The 21,835-nt window shown below is 50.1% G+C and overlaps 1 protein-coding gene across 1 annotated transcript in view; it reads right to left on the bottom strand.

Moving 5' to 3' along the window:
• Positions 1 to 21,835, bottom strand: part of nbas (NBAS subunit of NRZ tethering complex) — a 95,726-nt gene that overhangs the window by 15,443 nt on the left and 58,448 nt on the right. The window contains exons 41-48 of the mRNA XM_084700126.1: positions 20,943 to 21,166; positions 20,657 to 20,767; positions 17,119 to 17,369; positions 14,806 to 15,140; positions 12,984 to 13,199; positions 12,030 to 12,232; positions 10,440 to 10,529; positions 10,121 to 10,304 (exon numbers count right to left, since the gene is read on the bottom strand). Coding sequence (XP_084556252.1) covers positions 10,121 to 10,304; positions 10,440 to 10,529; positions 12,030 to 12,232; positions 12,984 to 13,199; positions 14,806 to 15,140; positions 17,119 to 17,369; positions 20,657 to 20,767; positions 20,943 to 21,166 — 1,614 coding nt within the window. The remainder of the gene's footprint in view (positions 1 to 10,120; positions 10,305 to 10,439; positions 10,530 to 12,029; positions 12,233 to 12,983; positions 13,200 to 14,805; positions 15,141 to 17,118; positions 17,370 to 20,656; positions 20,768 to 20,942; positions 21,167 to 21,835) is intronic.

Raw genomic sequence — 21,835 nt, forward strand, 5'->3', positions numbered from 1 at the left:
CTGGTAGGTCATGAAGAAAGGGACATCCTTAGTTTTTTCATTCATTCATTCAATATTTTGCATAACAATACATAAATGAATCAATTGTTATCCAGTGAAATTAGGGATTTATTATCAAGGGGGTTTAGCACTTTTGCAAGGCACTGTATTCAAGTCACATTCTCATTGGGGGCTGAGCACCCCTAAAGGTCTGATCCTAGAATCGCCCCTATCACTTGTTGAGCAACAGCGCAAACACAGGTTGGGATACAGTAGCTACAACGCTAGTGTTAAATAAGTATTTAGCTGCTCGGCTCCATTACGCAGGGTAAGAAGGGCTTGTGAGACAGCTCACCAAAAGAACAAAGGGGAACACACTTGTCTGGCAGATAAAGACATGTTTGTAGGAACGTTGCGAAAAATAGCCTAAACAAAGCCTAAGACTTTTAGCTAGGTTTAAAGGTACCTCGAAAAGTAGACTCAACTTTCCTAGACTTTTAGCTACGGTACTAATGCTGAGGGCTCACTGATATCGCTGTCTTAGTAGAACGTCATATCTATGGGTCGTTGCTAACGTGTACTGACGTTGTGCACACCCAATACATTCCAAATTTGTAGGTCGCACATGCGTGAGCACTTACAAAAAATGCTTGCACTGTCTCAAAATGCGACCATTTGGTCGCAGTCTGGAGCCCTGCAGATTCATCTGCGGATGGATAGAGATGGGGGGGGTGGGGGGAGAGAGAGTGGGTGGGTGAGAGATAGAGAGAGTCTTGGGTGCTTTGGGGTAAATCGATTGGCAAAGCAGAGAAGCCATCACTTTATAGGGGGTTTCTGGAAAACCTGGCACACGGGTCACGACAAACCATACACCTTCGGGTTAGGACACACTTATGTGTCCCTGTCTACATTGAACCATCACTTAGCCAGAAGTGTGTGTGTGTGTGTGTGTGGGTGTGTGTGGAGAGGAAAAAGGCTGTGGAGACAACCAGATGAAGTGGTAACTTTCAGGGAGTGATGGAACTAGGCAGGGGGCTAAATGGAGGGGAGTGCTATTGCTCCACTCCTCCTCAGAACCACTGGCTAGGGTCTGCTCTCGCCATTTAGACAGCTTAGGGGGAGACAGGTGGAGAGCATACACACACAAACACACACGTACGCACAAGCACATAGACGCACAAGCACATAGACGCACACAATCGATTCAGTTTGATGTCAGTTTGATGCGACATCCTGGGGTCGGTCGGGGATCTGTTTGCGTGTGATGAAGGAGGGATTAAATAAGAGATAAGCAGGTAATGAATCATTCAGGAGGGTACCTCTTGATCGCACATGGCTGGATAGGGGGGATGGGGTGAGGGGAATGGAGGGAGAGATGAAGGAAGCAGGGGTAATGGGTGCAAAGGAAGGGGCTGGGGTGAAGGGTGGATGGGCAGGGGTGGAGGAAAACCAGGAGATCAAACTCTACAATTTGCTTGGTTTATCCCCCTGATTTCAAAACGAGCAGATGAAATATTAAGCGTGTGTGCAGAGATACTGTCAATCTCTCCACCTTGAAGAAAAAGCTAAAGACGCACTTGTTCCGGGAGTACAACGGTACTTAAGAATGATCTGTTGGATCAGATGTTAGTTTAATTCCTCCAGGAACACAATGCCACTTATTGAGGGACTTGTTGCACTTGTTGGTTAGTTGTAACTGATTGAACTACTTGTTCTACTTGCTGTGACCCCCATGGTCAGACAGACAGGTCAATCACTGGACTCAGGGATTTAAAAGGGCGGTTCAGGCACTGGAAACCATTCCTTCAGGTCGCCAGCCACCAATGTGGTGTTACAGCGTGACTCGGAACATACGCAAATCCCAGCTAAAGCCCACGTCCTAGCTTAACGTGCTGCCTGCGAGTGAGGCAACGAGAGAGAGAGAGAGAGAGAGAGAGAGAGAGAGAGAGAGACAGAGAGAGACAGAGAGAGACAGAGAGAGAGAGATCTGAGCCCTGGGATCCAGGGATCTATCGTGTCTGGCCTTTCTGAGCGCGCTCCGAATGAGCACATTAATATTCATTGACTGGCTCAGCTCGTCGTCCTCGGCGACCGGCAGAATGAAGTTGCAGAGGTCGCGCAGCTCACAGAGGGGGAGAGCACGAGCGAGGGAGGGATGAAAAGAGAGAGAAGGTTGAAGAAGAAGGAGAGAGTGATGTGACTGGCAAAAGGGGCAGGCCGAAGACTCTGTGAGGTCAGAGGAGTCGTCAGCTCCTGAATAAGCCCGACAAGCACACTCCCACTGCGCACACACACACACAGGACACACCTGTAGTACACATACAATGTCGTACACAGATATTCCAAATTCATTTCCAGCAGGCAACTTGGAGCTGGATATGTCAATTATATCACGGGGGGGGGGGGGGGGATGACAGAGGACATGACAATGACATGAGACAGGAAGAGAGACAGGAAGAGAGAGAGAGAGAGGAAGAGGGAAGGGAGTAGAGAGGGAGAGAGAGGGAGAAAGAGAAATGGTGAGGAGACCGATGCAGCGAAGATCCTTCTGAGAGGGGCGAGCTTGTATATTCAAACACGCTGAAAACACGCACCTGCTCGACACAGGCCTACAACATCGGCTGGTGGTATGAATATTAACGAGACACTCATAACCATGGGTACTATTTTAATACTTAGCCCATTTGTGTCGAGACTGGAACCTCTCCCAATGCTGCTCATTAATTATGCATGCAGAAGAGTGTTATGAATATTCAGGAGGTGGGACATGAGGAGGCGGGGAGAGGGAGGCGAGAGGAAAGGTGAGCAGACACGTGGGTTAACTTCGACAGCGCACGCACACACACGCACACACACAGACATTCATGCATACTGAAAAACTTCCACCTTGATCCAAACAAAAGCTATTATCGACTGTTTCAATGCAACTCTCGTCCACAAAGACTTGGGTGGACATCAAACGTTGTGTATTTCTTTAGTCTTGGAGACATCCCTTCACTCACAGTGAATTCCTTTCTTCCTCTCCGTCTCTCTCTCCCTCGCTCACTTCCTCCTCCCTTCTCTCTCTGCAGGCTTCCATTCGGTGGAGACCTAAGTCTGACCCCTGACCCCAGAGTGGAGACAACTGACCGCTGGCAATCACCTGCCTCTCTGTCTCTGTCTCTCTTCTCCAAGTCCTCTGTATATTTGCTCCCTCTTTCTTTGAGGCCATCTGCAATATTCTTTCTCTCTTAAATTCTGTATCTCTGCCCCTGCCTACCCCCCCACCCCTCTGTCTCCTCACCCTTCAAAAAGCTTTCAGTTCACTCACTTCAAGGAGTACGGTTTGGTCGATAGCAAGTGCTAGTAACATATATGCCATCAACTTTAAAATAGTTCTGAGGCAGGTTGCGAAAACAGAGTAGGGAGTAAAGAGTAGTGGTGTGTGTGTGTGTGTGTGTGTGAGAGAGTTTGTGTGTGTGTGGTGTCTGATGTAGCTTGGAATGAGTATTACCAAAGTAAAACCTCATGGGTCTATAGGGATGCTGTCTGTCTCTCTACCGCTGCCAGGAAAACCATCTGCAAAATCAGACCACATCACTCCTCACATTATGTGTGTGTTCTGTGTGTGTGAGTGAGTGAGCGAGAGACAGAGATGCATGGTTCCCCATGATAATAACACACACCCTCTATCAATATTGATGGTCTTTATTTTCCGAGCCCTACATAACCAACCATGTTTAATGGTCAGCAGAAAAATTGCATTGGGCTTGGGAACACAAGTCAATGAGCAAAATATACATCACATGCCCTATTTGGTCATTCTCCCTCCTCTCTTCCTCTTGCCTTTTATCTGTTCCATTTTATTTTCTTTCACTGTCTCTCTCTGGACATACCCATTTTCTCTCTCTCTCTCTCTCTCTCTCTCTCTCTCTCTCTCTCTCTCTCTCTCTCTCTCTCTCTCTCTCTCTCTCTCTCTCTCTCTCTCTCTCTCTCTCTCTCTCTCTCTCTCTCTCTCTCTCTCTCTCTCTCTCTCTCTCTCTCTCTCTCTCTCTCTCTCTCTCTCTCTCTCTCTCTCTCTCTCTCTCTCTCTCTCTCTCTCTCTCTCTCTCTCTCTCTCTCTCTCTCTCTCTCTCTCTCTCTCTCTCTCTCTCTCTCTCTCTCTCTCTCTCTCTCTCTCTCTCTCTCTCTCTCTCTCTCTCTCTCTCTCTCTAACTAGAAAATTACAGAGGCAGAGAAACTCCCTGACACAGGGGGACGGAAGGGGGATTGGAACAATATCCAGCACACACACACACACACTATATATGTACATGTTACACACACACCCACACACACACACACTATATATGTAGATGTTACACCCACACACACTCCCATCTTTCAGTACAAGGGGATTGTAAATGTGTTCTCCTTGACTAAGGGAGAATGAATGCGAGTAGACATGTTGAGACTCCATAAGTGTGTGAGTCAACGTGTTTGTGGAAAGCATGTGTATGACAAAGTGTAAACATGCATTAGTGGAACACAGGACTTTGCAGCACCCTCTCCCTCTTCATGTGCAAGTTCATTTGTGTCTCTGTCTCCGTGTGCATTTGTGCGTGTGTGTGTGCGGCTACATGACGCACCCTCCGACTCGTGCGATGTATAACACATTGACTTGTGGGCGAGCAGCCCTTTCTACCTGGGGTGTAATTCAATATTAAGGCAGTTGTTTGAAGTATGTTAATCCAGACTGCTGAGATTACCCAGGATTCATAGGCAGGCCCTCACACACATCCAGCAGATCCGCCATGCCGCCAGAGAGAACGCCACCATGGGGAGGGGACACCGTACCCTGACTGTCAACACACAAAGCCACTGCCACCCCTGAAACTTCCTCATAACACCATGGAACCCCACACGTTCACTGTGTACCACACTGAAACGGGAGGGATGGGAGGGAGGGAGGCTAGAAGGGTGGGAGACAGGCTAGGGAGGAGGCTAGGAAGGAGAGAGGGAGACAGGCTAGGAAGGAGGCTAGGAAGGAGAGAGGGAGACAGGCTAGGAAGGAGGCTAGGAAGGAGAGAGGGAGACAGGCTAGGAAGGAGGCTAGGAAGGAGCGAGGGAGACAGGCTAGGGAGGAGGCTAGGAAGGAGAGAGGGAGACAGGCTAGGAAGGAGGCTAGGAAGGAGAGAGGGAGACAGGCTAGGAAGGAGGCTAGGAAGGAGAGAGGGAGACAGGCTAGGGAGGAGGCTAGGAAGGAGAGAGGGAGACAGGCTAGGGAGGAGGCTAGGAAGGAGAGAGGGAGACAGGCTAGGAAGGAGGCTAGGAAGGAGAGAGGGAGACAGGCTAGGAAGGAGGCTAGGAAGGAGAGAGGGAGACAGGCTAGGGAGGAGGCTAGGAAGGAGAGAGGGAGACAGGCTAGAAGGGAGGGAGGGAGGGTAGAAGGGTGGGAGACAGGCTAGGGAGGAGGCTAGGAAGGAGTGGGAGACATCCTTCACACTGCCTGGACATCACCACCTTGCTGCATCAGCAGGTACTGTTTATTATTGTATGCTACATGATCATCTAGTGATTACACGAATACACATGCACACACAGACACACACCCACACACCCTGACACCAACATCTGTTTTCCTAATGAAGACCATAATGCTGCAAGCTCGGGGGATTATCTCCAGACCAACCTCTGGAGAGCAGAGATGCTGAGACCTTGCTGTAATGACCACACTAACCCCAATTCATTTCTGTGTGTGTATGAGTGTGTGTTTCCTGCACAGCGGCTGGTGTGGGCTTTAACACTAATACTAAGGCTGTCATGGGGTTTAGCAGAGTGATAATCATTATGGTGATTGTCATATCACAGTCCGCTTCAGTGGGGAGGATGCATTACAATGGAAAACGACACACAGACACAACATGAATGCCTGCTCCTCCACACACACACACACACACACACACACACACGCACGCAGGCAAGCGCAGGCAGGCAGGAAGGCACGTACACCCCCCCCACACACACACGCACACAAAATCGACCAAAATTGCCCCAAGTAGCCTGTCCTTAAAATCCAGGACAGGACAGGTTCTAAACAAGAGGAGGAGCTAACTCCATTATCCTAGCAGGGACAGGATCCATGGCATCTCTGTCCAGAGCTAATGCAGCTTCAGACAGTGCTGACATTTAGATGCCCTCACCGCTGTGACAGATCATCCCAAATGAAGTCACAAAATCCATCCCCATCCTCCCCCCTCCCTCTACCCCTCTGTTCTACCCCTCCATCACCACCCCCACCCCCCCTCTCCTGCCCTATACTGCCGAAATGTCAGCATTTGAATTGGACTCATTAATACCCCGTATTAGGCCTGACTGTGTGTGTGTGTGACAGAGTGGCCCGGTGGGTTTGGCAAGGAAGGCCAAGTGGCTGTATGGGCAAGGGATGATATATATATATGTATATATACACATCTCTCTCTCTCCCTCTCTCTCTCTCTACTCCCCCCCCCCCCCCTTCCCCTGGCAGACAGGGGGATAGGGAACCTGGCAGATATCTCTCACACTGCGTTATGTACGGGTGGGAGAAGATTGGATCATGAGTGCTTCATTTCCAAGATCAAAGCAGCGTTTTCTCTGACCGTGTAAGTCGGAAACAGACTCGCTCGAAAAACACACGCACATGCACACACAGACCTCTTAACTGAATCAACCCAGACAGGGGATGACAGGTGCGCTGTTTTTTCTCTCTGAGTGAACTTGCGTGCATGTGTTTGTGTACGTGACAGTGTGTGTGTGTGTGACGTTAGTCTGAAGCTGCCTTTGATCACAGACAGCCCAGATCAGACGCCCCGTCAGACTGCCAAACAGAAACAACAGACGGAATACAGCAGGAAAAGTCACAGGCATCTCTGGTGCTCTGTGCTCCAATCCCAGGCTTGACAGCACGTGGTTGTCATGGAAATAGAAGCCGCCATTGGCTGCTCGAAGGGGGGCGGGGGTGGATGGGGAGGGAGTGTGTTGTTTATATGTGCCTTTCTGTGTCTGTGTGTGTGTATGGCTAGGGCAGAGGGCCCTCTCTTGCACCCAGCGCAATTGACTTAGTCAACGACGCAAGTGTCATTCCTAGTTTGCACTCGACGCAAAGCCGACTTTTCCCTCCACAGACGCAGGTCGAAATGACTTTGCGCTCCCGTGGGCGGTTCAGCGAAAAAGGAGGCGTGTTCCTGCGCAAACGTTCCCTGGTGCTACTTTGCAGTTTCCGAAATACAATTCCGCCACTGACCGGGAAAAACGTGGTCTTAAGTCAATGGCGTAATATTCAGATGCTATTTTAAGGGCGCAAGCTTGGTCCGTGGGCACTGCTGGCGAGGCCAGGGTCTTCTTTCTGCGAAGCTACGTTACATTGTTTTGATTTATGGCGTGTTACATTTCTTCAATGATTATAAAAAGATTTTCATAAGAAATTTCTATGTATGTGAACTTCATTTGTAAAAACGGTGGCAATTTCCTCCCATGACTGTTTAACCGAAGCAAATTTAGTTAGGTTTCTTCTCCCATGCCCATCAGAATCAGAATTCGGTTTATTCGCCATGAAGCTTATGTTACACAAATACTCGATTTGTTGTGGTAGGAAGGTGCAAACAAACATATGCTGGTATAAATTAAGTACATTACTTAAATTAATTCTAAGAACTAAACAATTTAAAAATATAACAATTAAAATATATATATATATGTAAAAATAAGAATCATAATTTCAATGAGTAGCATGAGTGGGCAATTTAGTGCAATGAGAAAACTGCTCTGCCTTTCTCATACAATGTCACTTCTCTATCTTTTACGGCCCTGACGACAACGTCGATCTCCTCGGCTGTGAACCGCTGGCGTGCGCCTGGCAAATCTGCCGTTATAATAGCAATTCGCTATGGAACAAGCGCTGCTCTTAAAGGGAAAGTGAGATGATGCTCTGATTGGTTTATTGCACGTTACGCCCAAACCACACCCATTAGTAATGTAGCTACTTCAGACCAACCCTTTTTAGATTTGCGTCCTCATCAACTTTCACTCCCTCGCTTCTCTCCCCCATCCCTCCCCCCTCCTCCTTCCCTAATCGTCTCATCTAAAAGCCCACACACCTGTCCATTCATCCACCAGCCTCCTCCTCTCTGAAATCTCTCTATCTCGCCGTCCTCCCTCCCTCCCTCCCTCCCTCCCTCCCTCCCTCCCTCCCTCCCTCCCTCCCTCCCTCCCTCCCTCCCTCCCTCCCTCCCTCCCTCCCTCCCTCCCTCCCTCCCTCCCTCCCTCCCTCCCTCCCTCCCTCCCTCCCTTTGTGAGGTCAGGGGGTCAGTTTCATCTCCGAGGGGCTGCCAGCGAGGCTGACCCTCCGCCTCCTGATGCCTGCCATGCCCACGGAGCTGCCAGGCTGGCCCCCGGAATCACCGCTCTCCCCTCCAGACAACAACCACAACATGACTGCTCTCATTAGGCCAGGGAGAGACAAAGGAAGAACGAGAGAGAGAGAGAACGAAAGAACAAGAGAAAGAAAGGGAAAAAAAATAAAATAATGTAAAGCAGTTATCTGCCTAGTAACTTCACAGACAATAGGAATGTTCTCCGTATAAAACAAGGTGGAAATATTTATCTTCAATATATATATATTACTCAATTAATTTATGTTCAGGGCTAATACATGTATTTGAGCTTGAGGGACAACTGTTAACCTCTAACCCCCACTCTCTCTGACTGGGAGCAGCGCTGAAGAGCCTGGCTCGTGCTGTGTGTGACAAGCATGACTGGGCGGTGAGGGAACAGACTTCTCCATTTAGAAGGAGAGCGAGACACGCTGACAGGAGTTTTTCTTCTGAGATTAATTAAGTGTCTTTTTTTGGAAGGACTTAAGCTCTTAATGAGTGTACGTGTGCGAGAGGGAGTGTGTGTGTGTGTGTGCACTTCATCAGACCTGGCCAAATGTCAGGAGTGCTTCCAATTTGTTAACGAGCCGAAGCCCACACACCTGTCTACCTGCTCAGACTGCAGCTCCGAGTGCTGAGGCGACATTTGCATGTTAATTAACCGCTTTAACTCATTAATAAGTTAGCCAAGCGAATTAATTAGTAGATATTCACCACAGGGGATGGGCAGATAAGCCCCTATTGACACAACAAGCTACACACACACACACACACAAACGGACTGACCACATCATCTCTCTCCACTGCTTCCATCAATATTTCATCACAGGGTTACTGAGGGAAAGAGCAGACAGCGAGCCGACATACACACCTCCTCGCCACACAAACACACGCACACACACCAATCCCCCTTCCCCACGTCCTGCATCTAAGGTAGGTGTGTGTGAGTGTGCGTGTATGTCTGACTGTGGGCGGATGCAACACTGTGAATTGACATACAAAGGTTAAAACCTGCTTTTATCAGACTTCTTCTTCTGCAACTAAAATGAATGTGTGTGTGTGACAACCATAGAAAGCAAGAGAGAGAGAGAAAGAGATAGGGAAGTCAAAGCCGATTTCTCTTGAGTAGGAAAATGCAGGAACAGTTATGGCCATTCCTTGGGAAGCCGTGCTGTGAACCGCATGTGTATCCGAGCATGTGCGAGTGTGTGTCTGTGTCTTTGCTAATCAGGGTAGGGCAAGGCAAAACGTGCATGTACGTCGCTTGGCTGTGCTGCCTTAGCATGGCTGTGAGCCCTGTGTGTCTGCACGCGCGCGGCACTGTGTGTCTGCTCAGATACAGACTGGGCGTGTGTAAATGTCAGCTCCTTGCAGCCGGAGCCTAATGTGCCGCAGAATGGACAGATCTGTCCTCCGGGGACGCGTGTTCGCTCCAGTTCTCTCCCACGGCGGGCCAGACGCCCGGCAGACAGGGCTGTGACGCTGCCCGCCCGGGCGCAGGACATGGGGGGGGAGAACAACCGCAAATGTTCCTCCCTCCAGCAAGGAACCCCCATCTGCCATGTTCCGTCAGCCTCCCAGGGCCACTCTGGGACTGAGCGGGGGTCTTTATATTCACCAGTTTGCTCAATTGAACTCACATGATTTATTCAACACAATAAAAAACACAGTCAGGAGCCCATTTATTGACCAGAGTGTTCTTGTGCGTGCCTAAATGTGTGTAGGCATGTGTGTGTGTAGGTGTGTAGTCATGTGTGTGTGCGTGTTACCTGTCTGTCCTTCAGAACAGCCTGGGTCCTGTAGAGCAGCAGCAGTCTCAGATCCCTGTCCCTCAGGGGGAAGTTGTTCTCCAGGATCTGCAGGACCTGGATACGAGGACGCACCGCCACGGACGCGTCGCCACAGAACGGACGCAGCCACGCCAACAGGTCATCAGAGCTGACCGCACCGCCCCTGAGAGAGAGAGAGAGGGAGAGAGGGGGAGGGGGGGAGAGAGAGGGATTATGAAAAACGACAGTGATCCTATAACAAACATACAAGTGTGGACGTTTGCGTATTTGTGTGTTTGTTTGTGTGTGTGTGTCTTACCCGGCCTGGACGTTGTTGTGCACGGCGGTCACCATTCCCTCCAGCACCCTGAGGGGGTCTGGGCAGTCATTCAGAACATCAGCATCTCCACTGCAACAACAAGACCACAGCACACTGGGAAAACCAGCTGGATGACTACTGTGTGTGTGTGTGTGCGTGGGGGGCCTGGACGGTGCAGGAACAAGGGGACTGACCGATGTGTGTGTTATACTGACTCTTCAGAGACATGGCTCAGAGTCCCTAATGGCACTGTAGTGGTCCCTTGCTTTGCTGCAGTGTGTGTGTGTGTGTGTGTGTGTTGCCAGAAGAGGGCCATTTTTCACAAAGACAGAAAAGAAAAAAAAAAGGTAATTTCCCCTGACTCAACTCCACTTTGCTGCCAGGCACACGTAAACACACACACACACACACACACAAACATATCGCACAACAACACACACACACAACATACAAATGACCGGGCAGGAGTTGAAAAGATGACGCAGCACTTTCAAACAGTACATTCACTCTTCACATTATCTCCCTCACCCAGGACACACAGGCATGCGTGCGCACGGCCCTTCTCACGACAGATACAAACAGCGTCCATTAGCGAGGGGCTGGCGAGGAGAGTGAAGGCTCACAGGAAGCCAGGTACGGGCCCTGCTCGTTCATATCTGACACGCTCCTCCTTTCTCTCCGGCAGAAAGAAGCCAGGCAGACACAGGAACAAACGCGCGCATTTAAGTCATACACACAGCCACACACGCTCAAAGAATCAAGTTCTCCAAGGCATTCAAACACAGTGACACCAACACATGTGGGCGCACACGCGCACACACACACACACACACCAGAGCTGCCTTTAGCCTACTGTAGCTGTTACTGGTGCAGAGAGACAGAGGCTGTAGGCAGCGTCTGTATCAAGACACTAATTAAACAGATTATTAATCGTAGTCCACTCTCTGTTATCACCCAGCTTGTGTGTGTGTGTGTGTGTGCGTGTGTGTGTGTGAGTGCATGCAATCTGCAATCACATCTGTGCTACAGACCATTGGGCAGTCCTGAATAACCAGGATATGAAGGCAATCCCTATCTAGCACACCCTACACAGCCAGACAATCAGGTCATCCCAAGTAACTTCTCTGTTGAACATAGAGATGTTTATTGTTCAAAGTCAATAAGCTCCCATCAGTGCCAGCCATGCAGCTAGGACACAAATCATGATCAAGACAATATTCAGAACATGATCACGTGCAGGAGTCACAAAGTGCAGCTAATATTTTTGCCCATTTTGTGTGTGTGTGTGTGTGTGGGATGTGGCCATAGATCGAAACAAGATAAGAATGTGTATTTACTTTATACTGTGCTGTGGGCTGTGGTGTGTGTGTATGTGTGAGTGTTTGTGTCCACAGAGAGAAAGAGATCAGGCCATGGAACACTTTGCTAAAGCCCACCCACACACATCAGACCTGACAGCACAAGAGGAAGATGGAGAGAACGAGCAACAGAGAGAGAGAGAGACAGCGCCATACAGAGAGACAGAAAGAGAGAGAGAGAGAGAGAGAGAGAGAGACAGTGAGGGATGGGATGGAGTGTTTCATACCATACCTCAGGGCAGACACTACCCTCTCCACAGCGTCATGGAGAACACTTTTGATTGACAGGTCGAGAGGGCCAACAGCCACGGCCAGCAGCTCGCCAATTTGCTCGAGCGGCTGGCCGTCAGTTGCCATGGTGACAGCCAGGGCGTGGACTTTAGCTTGCTCAGAGCGAGAGAGGTCGTAGGCCCGACTGTAACCCTGTAGCTGATCCTGGAGGGACAGAGGACAGGAGGTGTGCAAACATTCTGTCCAGTTGCACCTGATCAGGAGAACATTACTCCCAACATTTACTGGGAACTGAGTAATTACTATGATCCTTATACTATACCATACAGCTTATATCGTGAGAGTGTGTGTGTGCAAGTGTGTGTGTTAATGTATGTGTGTGTGTGTGTTAATGCATGTGTGCTTGTCTCCGCGGGCTATGACTTCGAAGAAGTGTGTGTCATCTGTGACCAGGCAAGGCAGTGTGAATGTACAGTCTGTGTGACTAAGTGTGTGTGTGACGGCCAACGTGTTTTTGGACTTGAGGCCAGGCGCGCGCACGCACACACACACACACACACACACAGCAGTATGTAGAAGTGACCGTGGTGTGACTCAGTGTGACAGGCTAATGACATGCAGGGGCGTGGAGCCATCCGGTCCCCCTCCTTCGGAGCTGCACTCCATACATTTAGCTCACGACACCCTTCATCTGCCCGGGGCCCCGTGTGGGCTGCTTAGCCAAGCAGAACTCACCGGACCAATATACATAATAGACCTTCATTATCACCCTGCCTGTCAGCTGACCCTGGGATAGGTCAGAGGAGGAGGACAAGGGTGTGTGTGTGTGTGTGTGTGTGTGTGTGAAGCGTTTGTCCACTGCAAAGGTGATATAAAGCTTCCATAAAAACCAGATGCAGTAGTGCGTGTTCTCCCTCCTTAGGGAGCGGAGGAGGGGGGAGGGGGGAGGTGGTACCTGGTGGCTGTTGTTGAGGGCCAGGATGAAGGCGTGGCCCAGCGTGTCCAGGTGGGCCAGGGACTGCTGCAGGTGCGCCAGGGCCCGCTCGGAGCCCCCGGCCGGGTCGGCGCCCGGCTCGCCCTCGTCTCCGCCCCTTTTCCTGCTCTTGTCGCTCAGCTGGCGGAGGGCTTTGAGCGCCCTCCTCACCACCTCCCCGCGCGTAGCCACACTCAGCTGAGAGAGAGAGAGATAGAGAGAGAGAGTGAGAGAGTAGATGTTATTTCCACTGAAGTTTAGGGAAGACTGGAGGACAGCAGCTGTCCAGCACTGTAGCTCATCAAGGTCAGTATCATTATCATTATCCATGTAAAGACATGAGCTTGTGTGTGTGTGTGTGTATCTGTCTGTTATGGAGATCGGTATGAGTGTGTGACTGTGGCTGCAGGGCAGCATGTACGTTTGGAAGCGTGTCTGGGTGTGCGCCCATAGCTTAAGACCTTGTGTAATTGATTCTATTCAGTGAGAGCAGCTTAACCATTCATGGAGAGAGGAGAGGAGGCCTTGACTGTGGGGGGGGTTCCAAAATAATGCTCTTTCAGCCCCAAAACGCACGCTCTCTCTCTCTGTCTAGTCCTCTACTTTCACGGATGGACAGAGCATTCTATCTGGCTGCTGTGGGGGATCTCCTGAACAGAGAAAATAAATTAGCCAATAAAAGACCCCGGGCCAGGAAAGAGAGAGGAAGGGAGTGAGAGAAAGGTACCGACAGAAGTCTGAAAAGAAAACAAGCATGCACAGCAATACGTAGACAGCCACATGAAAAATGAAGAGATAGATAGAGAGATGATAGAGTGAGAAAAAGGAACGCACAGGGAGAGACAGACGGAGGGAGAGAGAGAGGTAGGGGGAGAGAGGGAGGGAGAGAGAGGTAGGGAGAGAGAGGGGGTAAACAAAAGGGAGAGAGAGAGAAAAGTCTGGCAGTGTTCAGAGCCATCAGTGGGTGACACGTCTGGGCGTGACACATGGAGCCGGGCCGGGCCGGGGGGCCTAGTTGAGTGGATGCTTGCACTGAGGGCTATCTGGAATCAATACCACAGAGGAAAAAGCTGATAATCCCCCTTTCACTGCCGACACAAACCTCCCTCCCAACTGCCCCCCCACGAGTTGTTTTGGTTGGGCCCCCTGGCTCCCACCACTCACCCAGTCTCCTGGGGGAGAGTGGATCCATCCACTGCAGGGGGGTAACAGAATGTGAAAGGTTAAGGGCACTGAGGGGTGGGGGATAGGTCTGTTTTCTCTCTGGTCGTGGAGGGATCATGCAGGAATAGCAGGGAGGAGCAGAGGATGTGTTGGGGGGGGCGGGGAGGAGGCGGTAAGGCGGACGTTCGTTAGCGCTAATCTGCGAGTTAAAAAAGCGCAGTAGGGAAAAGGTGCCTGCTGGGATTCAGAGTTTAATGTTCTCTGAAGTGAGAGGGGATCAATTAACCCCCCTGGAGACTAGGAAAGAGAGAGAAAGAGAGAAAAGGAGAGAGAGTACTTGAAAAAATAAAAGACAAAAGAGGGAGAAAGGAAGATGAAAGGAGCGACGGCGTTTTGAGGCCGGCCCCTGTATCGGCAGCTCCCGCCTGGACACTTTGAGGTCTTGATGACGCGGCACATTGACTTCCCCTCTCCACACACCCATCCAGTCACGGCTCTGGGAAGATGACGGTGTGTCTTTGCAACATGGTCAGGGGAAGACGGAAAGAGATAACGATGGACAAACGGACACAAACACAAGACGGGCGGGCAACGAGCGCCAGTCTCCACGAAGACGGGCCCTTCGGAACGTCCCACTCACCTTACTGGCTGCCTCGGGGGAGAAGGTGATGCCATCCAAGAAGCGGATGGCGTCTGAGGGAACCAGTCTGTCCAGGTACTTGGCGCAGGTGTCGTAGGCATGCAGATAGTCCTGGTCGGTCTGGGGCGGGCGTTTCAGCACCTGGGGGTCTCCCTTCCAGAAGATCTTGCCCAGCCACACGGCGTGGACAGAACTGGCCGACACCACGCCACCGCCGGGCAGAGGCAGACGATTGGCTAGTTTAGAGATGGACAGCACGTTCTGACTGGTCAAAACCGGTTCCAGTGCGGCCAGTGGGTCGGAATCTTCATCGGTCAGCTTGCGGTAATTCAGACCTGGGCCAGCACATGAGGTGGTTAGAATAGGTTGCAACAGGCTCACATGAGAAAACATGTCATATTGGATATATACTGTAGCATAGGTCCAACAAGTTGGTGAATTACACAGTCATCAGATTGTCCCTTAAACTAAAACTAGTACAGTCATGATATCCTCTAATGCACATAATATATATTTTATGTATTGAAAAAAATCTATATAAAACATTAGTACTGGAACACAACACTTCCTCAGGCTATATAATCTCTACTCTTTGGTCATGTCAAAGACAGATCTCATACACACAACCTACAGAATCCCTTTAGGCTCCATGTATATCAGACTGTGAGCCTGTGAAGGATTGATGTTATGATACGATACATAGCACACTGCGCTCTGGAACGCGGCCTGGAGAAGCATTTACAGCTGCTGGAGACAACACATAGCAGGCTGTTTGTGAGTGATTCATCTCTTTGAAGAACAGTCTACTGGTCTGTGTGGAGAACGATAGGGTCCATCCTCACGTGTGTGTGTGTGTGTGTAGGGGTGATGTGGTGATGATGTGTGTGTGTGTGTGTGTAGGGGGTGATGTGGTGCTGGTGTGTGTGTGTGTGTAGGGGGTTATGTGGTGCTGGTGTGTGTGTGTGTGTGTGTAGGGGGTTATGTGGTGCTGGTGTGTGTGTGTGTAGGGGGTGATGTGGTGCTGGTGTGTGTGTGTGTGTAGGGGGTTATGTGGTGCTGGTGTGTTCAGACAGGCACATTACTATGACAGCGCACGGCCAGGCTGGCCTCTAAATATTTAACATCAGCCTGTGGGGATGGCTCTATGTCTGGAACACAGGGGGATGCTCTGCGCACAACACACACACACACACACACACACACAACACGCATAGACACACACACAGACACACACACAAAGGGTTGTCTCCCAAAGACAGTCAGACATGCAGCCAGGATACTAGACTCCAGAAACCAGACTGAGATCATGACAAACATGGGATGAGACACATGCAGTCACCACACTGTCTGGGATGGGTCTGGGAGTGTGTTAGGAAGTGCCTGTGTGACTGTGTGTGAAAAAGATAAGAGACCCATTTGGAGAGATTGAGAGAGAGATATTTGGAGAGAGTGAGAGATATTTGGAGAGAGACATGTCACATGAGGTGTTAGTCTCTGGGTAGACCAGAGTGGCCCTCCTATCATTACCACAGCAGGGTGTGTGGGTGGGTGTGTGAGGGAATATGTTTGTTTTATGTCAAAGTGATGCGCGGGTGTGTGTGTGTGCGTGCTCCCTTGCTTGTTTGTTGTTGTGTCTTTACGCGTGTGCGTGCGTGGACACACTTGCACGCGCCTTGCCGGCATTACGTGTCCGTGTTAAAAGGTCTGGTGTTATCGGGAACAGAGGGAGGAAGTGAGGCGTGAAAACGCTGCTGACAACTCGCCGACCTTTCCTGAAGTTCACAGCTCAGGAGTGACACTGCATCCGCCCCCACTAACAGGGGGCCGTCTGGGGAGCCAGGTCTGAGATGGGCTGGGAAATGGTGCTGGAGTCCTCCTGGAGGACCCATGATCCTTGCTACTAACATTCCCATCGATTCTGTAAAGCCCTGTGATAGCGGCTAGGAGCTACATAAAAATGCATTAAAATAGCCCCAGGGTTGTGCCCCAGGCTAGCTAGGTTTGTGAAGGTCGGGTGGGGTCAGAGGATGTGGACCGAAAAAGAAAAAAGCGTAGAATCCAATAAGAAGCCCATCAGGATAGTGTGGAATGGTGCTCTGCTACATGACGCATGTTATCCTCCAAAGGACCACGGTTCGAAAATGCCATCTTGTCAATGACATTCACGTATTGAATTTAGTAGAGGTCGACGACACGTCATCTGCAGGTTTACGGTATGTCAGGGAAAAAAGCTTGCCAATACGTCCATTGTGTTTGGTTCTGTGTGCCGTTTATTTGTGGCGGGACGCCAGCCGGCGTGAAGGTCGGCCTCACCGTTGGCCACGGCCCGGAGCTTCTTGAGCAGCTTGACGTGGCTGTCTGGCTGGATGGCGGCGGTGACGTGCTGGCTGCAGCCGCAGGCCTCCAGCAGGGAGTAGTAGAGGAGCAGGCGGCCCAGGTCGCTGCCCTCCACGCTGGGCAGCACGTACCTGCTCATATGGCTCAGGAAGGCCTGGGGGTCGCCCTTCAGGGTCTCAAACAGGCCCAGCGCCTCCCCGCGACTCTCGATGTCCTTGGTGGAAAGCCTGGGGGGGAGGGGGGGGGGGGAGGGGGACAGTGGGAGGGAGATGGGGAAGGAGATAGGGATGCAGAGGGAGAGGAAGAAGGAGAGTTGGTGTTTAGCTGGAATAGTACCTGCCTTTATGACTATTCTGTGTCAGTTCCAAGTGTTCTTTGAAAAAAATTAGAGCTGAGGAGACCGAGGCGAAAGAGTGGAAGATAAGAGAGTGGGAGAGAGAGGAGCAGGGGGAACGCTGGTAGTGCGCAGAAGGAGGTGGGAAAAACACTGGCAGGACACAAGGGTTCGCGAGAAACACGAAAGAGGAGCAAAACAGACAGTATGAACAGGAGACACGACACGAAAAACTAGAGATCTGTTCCAAGTTCTCGACTGAAAACACTTCTGTCTGTCTCTCTGTCTGGTTGGCGGTGTCTGTCTGGTTTCCGGTCTGCCTTCCTCTCTGTCTGCTTGCCTGCCTGTCTGCCTACCTCACACACAGGGAGACATCAAAGCCAGCTGTTGTCTCGGAGGCCCTCCTCCAGACAGAGCTAACTAATAGAATAGCCAGCAGTGCTGTCACAACTCCAACACACAGTGTTTACACTCCATCTCCTGTAAACACTCACCCACACATTAACCCTGTGTGACACACACACACACACACACACACACACACACACACACACACACACACACACACACACACACACCCTGTGCATCCTCTGATACTGTAGAAGTGTGTGGATATATGAATGTACACACAAACACACAACACACTCCACCATCCAGTCAATGGCTACAGTATGTAGAGCATGTATGTTGTCCACATGCTGTTTGGATGTATGTGTGTGATCATATGTGAGTGTGTGTGGGTGTGTGTGTGTGTGTGTACATGTGACAGAAAGAGATTCCTTTCTCAGCTCTGCCTCTAAACTTGAAAAAAAAAAAATGTAATTCAAAACAATAAAATGATTCAGAAAGGGCCAGTGCCCTTATGATTTATGGCCAAAGTTGGCCGCATAAAACAGACTTCTAACAGCTAAGAGTAAATCAAACACTGTTAGATATAAAATGTGTGCGTGTTTGTGTGTGTGTGTTAGAGAGAGAAAGTCAATTTCCATAATTTATTTGCTCTCTGACTTCATAGCTAGAGATCTGACTAGCTCTGCACCTTGTTTTAATAGAATGCCTTTTCAGCAGAGAAGTAGTATGCGTGTGCCACAATGTGTGTGTGTGTGTTTGTGTAACATAAATATTCTTCCATGGAGACCCTTTGCATCCTGATGCAGGGTTATGGTTTATTGAGTCCACTTTACGATAAATTACAACCTGTACTTTAAAAAGGTGCCAGGGAAGCTATAATTGAAGGCTGGTCAGTATGTGTGCGCGGGTGTGTGTGCACGCACGTGTGTGTGTGTGTCAGATTTGTGGATGTGGATCAGAAAAGATGGATGGACGGAAAGATAAACAGATAGACAGGTATGGAGAGAGAGAGAGAGAGAGAGAGAGAGAGAGAGAGAGAGAGAGATAGGAGGGGAACACACAGGGAAAGACAGTCGTGTGGAGCAGAGCAGCAGAAAGAGAGGGAGGAGGACAGGAATGGATGGATGGAGGGGCGCAGAGATAGAGGATAGGGCTAAAGAGTGTCTCACAGAGTCTCCAATTAACACAGAATAAACGCTTCAAAGGAATCAATACACTGCTAAACACCACACCAGCCATTTATCCTCACAGTGTGTGTGTGTGTGTGTGTGTGTGTGTACGGTGTGTGTGTGTACGGTGTGTGTGTGTGTGTTCAGGGGACAGTCTCTGGCCTCTCCATCACTGCTGGACAGAATAGATAACGAGAGGAAGGAGAGAGACAAGAGATCAGCTAACGAGTATGTTTTCTTGAGTTAGGGAGAGAGAACGAGACAGAGGAAAAACAGGGGGAGACCAAGGTAGGAGATAGAGAGGATGGAACTGGAAAAAATCTAATATTATAATACTGGAGCAACAGTGAGTGTGTTCATATTTACTGTGTGTGTGTGTGCATAAGTGTGTTTGCGCAAATGGAGATGACAACTTGTAAGCCTACAGATTCCCACCCTTCTGTAATAAATGGCCTCTTGTCTAGGCAGCTTACTGAATTTGAACCCTATGCACACACACGCACGCACACACACGCGCACACACACAGATACAGACACAAGCAATTACAACCCGCTGTTCAAAATAACAAGACCATTTGTAAACAAATTAGCCTACACACATTAATGAAAAACAGAAACGTCTGCTTGAAAAAAATAAATAAAGAACACATTCGGAATAATGGGCAAAGTCCCGCCAACACCCCAGAGCCTAATTTCAACTCCTTGATTACCGTGGCGATTAAATATGCGTACAAATTCAAAAATATGCCCTTCTTGAAGTTTCTGACATCGTAGAAGACACAACAAACAGAGTGTATGCTAATCAGGAGAGGAAAATACCTCCTGGAGGAGAGAGAGGAGGAGCGGGATGGATGGGAGAGAGAGAAAGAGAGGGAGTGAGGGAAGAGGAGAAGAGAAAAACTCTCACGCAGCAAATCGGTTTCATACTCCAGATTTGAAATGAACAAGCAAGAGTGTAATGAGCTTCTATTTATACTGTTGTCCCTAACAGAGGAGAAGAACACAGGACAGAGAGAGAGAGAGAGAGAGAGAGAGAGAGAGAGAGAGAGAGAGAGAGAGAGAGAGAGAGCGAGAGAGAGAGAGAGAGAGAGAGCGAGAGAGCGAGAGAGCGAGAGCGAGAGCGAGAGCGAGAGCGAGAGCGAGAGCGAGAGCGAGAGCGAGAGCGAGAGCGAGAGCGAGAGCGAGAGAGAGAGAGAGAGAGAAAGAGAGAGCGAGAGAGCGAGAGAGCGAGAGAGCGAGAGAGAGAGAGAGAGAGAGAGAGAGAGAGAGAGAGAGAGAGAGAGAGAGGGGAAGCTGGAATGTCAGCGTGCGTTTGGCTTTGTCTTCACAGGGAGCAGTACGCCAGCGACAGCCCACCCCTCCATCCCTCTCTCCCCCAGGATTGGCTGCTAGAAGCTGGGGTGGGCTCCCTCCCAATCACCCCTACCCCTCCGCTCTCCATCTTCCAGAGAAGTAGAGTGGCTCTCTGGGGCCAGTCTTGAATAGGTGGACACACCATGGAAGGGTTTAAGGGCTGCTGCTAACTACTCTGTGACAGTGGTACTTTAAATGGGGGGTGGTAAGCACAACATCGGACAAATCTTGATTAGGTCTTGTGAAATCAGAGCAATGCTGATACACGTGCTGTGTGTGTGTGCGTGTGTGTGTGTGTGTCTCCTACCCGCTGTCAGTGAAGAGGAACTCCAGGTGAGTCATGTAGACCTCCCACAGGGGAACACTGTAGCGCTGAGCCAGAGACAGAGAGATATTGTATACACTGTCCTCCAGGGTCCTGCAACACACAAACACACAGCTTGAATACAAACCCAAAACACCCAGCAAATAACATGCAGACACATTCTTCCCCCGTTTTGCTCTTTTGTTTCTCCATCTCACTCACACACCCCCCCCCCACACACACACACACACACACACACACACACACACACACACACACACACACTTACTCGGCCAGGCCGAGGATGGTCTGCTTCTTGTAGTGTGTGTCGCAGCTGAAGCGCTGGATGTCCACGCCCCTGCCCAGCCCCTGAAGCACCTGGGCCTGCGTCAGGTCCGTCAGACGCTCGTTATACACGCGCAGCTGACCAATCATCTTCCCCAGCTCCTCCGGCCAATCCGAGTGGGCCGACACGTGCTGGGTGACCAATCGGATCAGCTCCTTGGGATCAGCCTACAGGTGAGGGTGCCGAGAGAAGCGGGAGGGTCGAGAAGATGATGGAGAGAGGAAGAGGGATTTAGGGCCACAGTTCTAGTTTGCGAAGCATGTTTTTGGTAAAAGGTTTTTTGACTTTAGCTTAGCTAGCTAACACGTAGGAGATCCATATTCAAAGCCAGGCCTTCCTATACCACGCTATACTGTCCCCAGGCACAATGCCCTCCCAGCTGTCTGGGTGGGTGTTCTGGGCTGGAGAGAGACAGAGAAACACCTCGGCCCACATAGTTGTTGCTTGAAGAGTGTGTGTACGTAAGAGAGGTGTTTTCCTGGGTGTATCACAACAGCCGGGTTTTCACAAACCCTTGTCTCCACATGCCCCCACCCCCATCTCACCCCCTCCGCTTGCTCACAGCCCCCCTTAATGACACAATCAGAGAAAATAGCAGTCATTTTCTAAACAGTTCGGTGAGAACAGCGATTGTGCTTACTGCAGCCCATCATCCTGCTTTTTAAATTCACACCGTGGGTACGTGCACAGCTATTGTGTGAATAAAGCAATTACTTTGATTTATAAAAATCCAGCCACCCATTGGAAACCATGATATGAATTTCCTCTGAAATGTCCTCTGCAGTTCTCAGGGGGAATGAGGAGAGAACATCAGTAAATGTACTATAGGAACCATA

The sequence above is a fragment of the Hypomesus nipponensis genome, chromosome 6 (genome assembly GCF_054491055.1).
Source record: "Hypomesus nipponensis isolate SF chromosome 6, ASM5449105v1, whole genome shotgun sequence".
NCBI classification, from domain to species: domain Eukaryota; kingdom Metazoa; phylum Chordata; class Actinopteri; order Osmeriformes; family Osmeridae; genus Hypomesus; species Hypomesus nipponensis.